Raw genomic sequence first — 2,998 nt, forward strand, 5'->3', positions numbered from 1 at the left:
AGAACTGAAGAGCCTTCAGTGAAGATGTGAAGCATGCTCTGGGTCAGAAGATGACACAGAATGCTTCATCCCACAATCTTCATCACAGGGTGCACACCACTGCTCTGCAGGATGTCTTCCTGACAACTCTGCTGTATTCCCAGTGTCTGGGCTGATGTCATTTGTTTCCTGGTGATTCTAATACCATTTATTTCCCATCAATTCTAGCAGTCTCTGCAGTTCCATTCTGATGAGGTTTGTCATAGTGGCTTTTATAACTTACAGCCTGAACTTAGGGATTTCAACAGCTCTTTCTGTAGCATCTGGTGGAGTCCTACACTGAGAACACCTGTATGGACAACAGTCTCTGCACAGGCCAAAAGGCAACAGTGAGACCTCCCTCAAAGCTTGAATTTGTCAAGGAATTCTTCCTGTTTCTTTCTCAAACAGGAACTCTTACTCATGAACACATTAATGCTGTTGCTCCTTTACAGGAAACCACAGAAGCCACAGGCGCCACTGAAGACATTTAACAAGGATTTGCATCATAACTTTGATTTCATGGCAATCAAGACCTTTGCAAACCCTTGTAGTTTGTACCATCACCAACATTTTGCTAAATCACTATCTAAAGGCTTTAGCAATTCAGACCAAAGAACTGGCAGATTTTCTAAACTGCTTAAAAGAGATGATAATTTCTGCATCAAACAATCAATCTTTGAGACAGATTAGCTGTAAATGACCTAAACTGAGATACCAGACCTTACTCTTTCATGTGACAGAGAGAGAGAACAGCATCACTGGAGAAGAGCCAGAAGGCTGGGTACAAGGCTTCAGTGAACTGGGCTTTGAATTTATAGATCAGGTTATTCTTCTCCCCCACCGCCATGAAAATCAGAAAGCCCCCATCGCAGTGGAGCAGCACCCCGATCTTGGTAGCCTTTGTGTTGGGCAGGCACTTTTCCACGTCGTTGTGCCAGGAGGACAATTTGGAGTTGAGCCACTCGATGCACCAGGACCTGCTGTTCCTGCCCAGGCGGCTCTGGGGGCCCTGGCGCTCCATGCTGCCGTAGCAGACGCCGAGGCCGCAGAAGCTGCCCTGCTGCAGCTCCACCTCCCAGTAGTGGATGCCCCTCTTGAAGCACTGGAAGCCCAGCACCTGGCGGTAATCGGTGAAGCGCTGAGGGTGCTGCCTGTGGCCTGGGAAGGTGTCTGAGATGGACATCCTGGTGTAGTTGTCAGCCAGAACCACGGTGTTGTGGGCTGTGTTGTAGTCCAGGGTGATGTTGGCAGCGTCTGCAATGACACGAGTCACTCCAAGGTGCTGAAGAACAAAGCACTTCTGTTTATCCTGTCCCGCCTCAGCACTTGCTGCCTGTTTATCTGCCAGCTCTGCTCTCCTCCCCAGTGCAGCCAGCTCTTAGGGCCACAGTACAAGCTGCTGGGTTCAACTGCAGCCCTATGTCACACAACAGGCAAAAGGAGAGAGAGTTTTCTTCCTTCCTGCAGCCTCACAGGATCCCTTTATCACCCAAACACCCCAAAACAAGGTGATTGCTGATCTGGCAGCAAAAGAAATGCCATGTTGTATAGCATCTTAACAAGCCATCATGGGCTCACATAAAAGCCTGCATTTCATTTTAAAAGAATCCAGTGCATTACAGTGTGTTTCCAGGCTACCCTGATGCTATCTTTTTTGGGGAAACCAAAATCCTTACTTAAAAAACTTCATTTATCTTCATAAAGATTCACGGATGCTGAAGATTCATTTGATTCATCCAGCAAAAGAACCACTTAGAAACCTCCTGCCCCCCTTTTTCTCCAGAAATTTCCTCCATTTGTAACAATCTATTAAGCTAACAAAATCTCTCAGATGTATTTTTGCCAGGTCACTACAGAGGACACATAGCACCAGTACAACAACAGCAAGGTTCATCTTTAAGGAGTGCAATGTTGGGTGTCTTACACTGCAAGAGCTCCTCTCTGGGTTTCTTCAGGAAGCTGGCAATCAGATCTTTAGCAGCAGCAGCAGCAGCTGGGGCAGTTGGTGCGGTGGGTGGTGCTGTGTCAACAGAAGAACAGAGAGTCTGGCCAGCTGGGAAGAGACCTCACATGTTTAACACCCCATCAGACACACTCAGGCTGGAGCTGATCTGGTTTAGTCTCCTGCTCCATGCAGGGTTAACTTCAATTTTAGCTCAGGCTGTTCACTGTCATGTCAAGTTTTGAAAATCCCACTCTCTGCACAGCTTCTCTCAGTGTTGGATTGCTCCCACAGTGGCCAGCAAGAGCAGAACTTTTGTTCAATACACCAACACTGAAGACCATCTTATCATTTTAAGAGCAGTCAATGAAATTAGAATGCACATGATGAAAGTTTGTACTCACCAACTTTAGCAGCTTTCTTTTTCTCTTCTGAAGGGGGGAAAAGAAAAAAGTGTTGGGAAGGATGTACCAGGAAAGCCTTATGAATATGATTGCCTGGCAAAAGATTTTGAGAATATGGAAACTATAAGTGAGATTGAAATGAAAGCAACCTTTGAGGTCCCTTAGTTACTGAACAACTGGAAAACAATGGTGTGGCCAGCTGAAGGTGATCCCCTTTTGATGAAACAAGACCCTCTACAAGCAGGCAGGTCCAAGGGTCTGAGCAGACCCTGCCTGCTTGGCAGAAGGGGTCCAAAGAGGAGTTTTTAGGGTTTAAATTGTAGCACAGTATGGTAATGTAATGATTCTTATAGGCTGTATGTAAATGCTGTAGGATTTGTATCTTGTACTAGATTGGTTAGTGAGAATTAGAATATTCAACACAGAAGATGATTTATTGTATTGTAACGGGAACTTCGCTCTCTTAACTCTTAGCACTTACTCTTGCCTCTTAGCTCTTACCCCTTTTACTCTCTTATGCTTTTACAGTCTTATCCTCTCATCCTCTCTCCCCCTCTCTTCTCTCAGGCCTGCTCTGAGCTGTGGCTGGCAGCTTCCCGCAGGGCCCTGCCCCCGGCCCCTTGCAATAAAC

General features: G+C 46.3%; 1 protein-coding gene across 1 annotated transcript in view; it reads right to left on the bottom strand.

Moving 5' to 3' along the window:
- Positions 1-91: 91 nt before the first annotated feature.
- TRIM25 (tripartite motif containing 25) overlaps positions 92-2,998 on the bottom strand; it is an 8,432-nt gene continuing 5,525 nt past the window's right edge. Inside the window, exons 8-10 of the mRNA XM_031060910.1 lie at positions 2,368-2,394; positions 1,946-2,041; positions 92-1,275 (exon numbers count right to left, since the gene is read on the bottom strand). Of these exons, the coding sequence (XP_030916770.1) occupies positions 743-1,275; positions 1,946-2,041; positions 2,368-2,394 (656 nt within the window). The 3' untranslated portion in view covers positions 92-742. The remainder of the gene's footprint in view (positions 1,276-1,945; positions 2,042-2,367; positions 2,395-2,998) is intronic.

Source organism: Geospiza fortis, unplaced genomic scaffold, assembly GCF_000277835.1.
Source record: "Geospiza fortis unplaced genomic scaffold, GeoFor_1.0 scaffold221, whole genome shotgun sequence".
Taxonomy (NCBI): Eukaryota; Metazoa; Chordata; class Aves; order Passeriformes; family Thraupidae; genus Geospiza; species Geospiza fortis.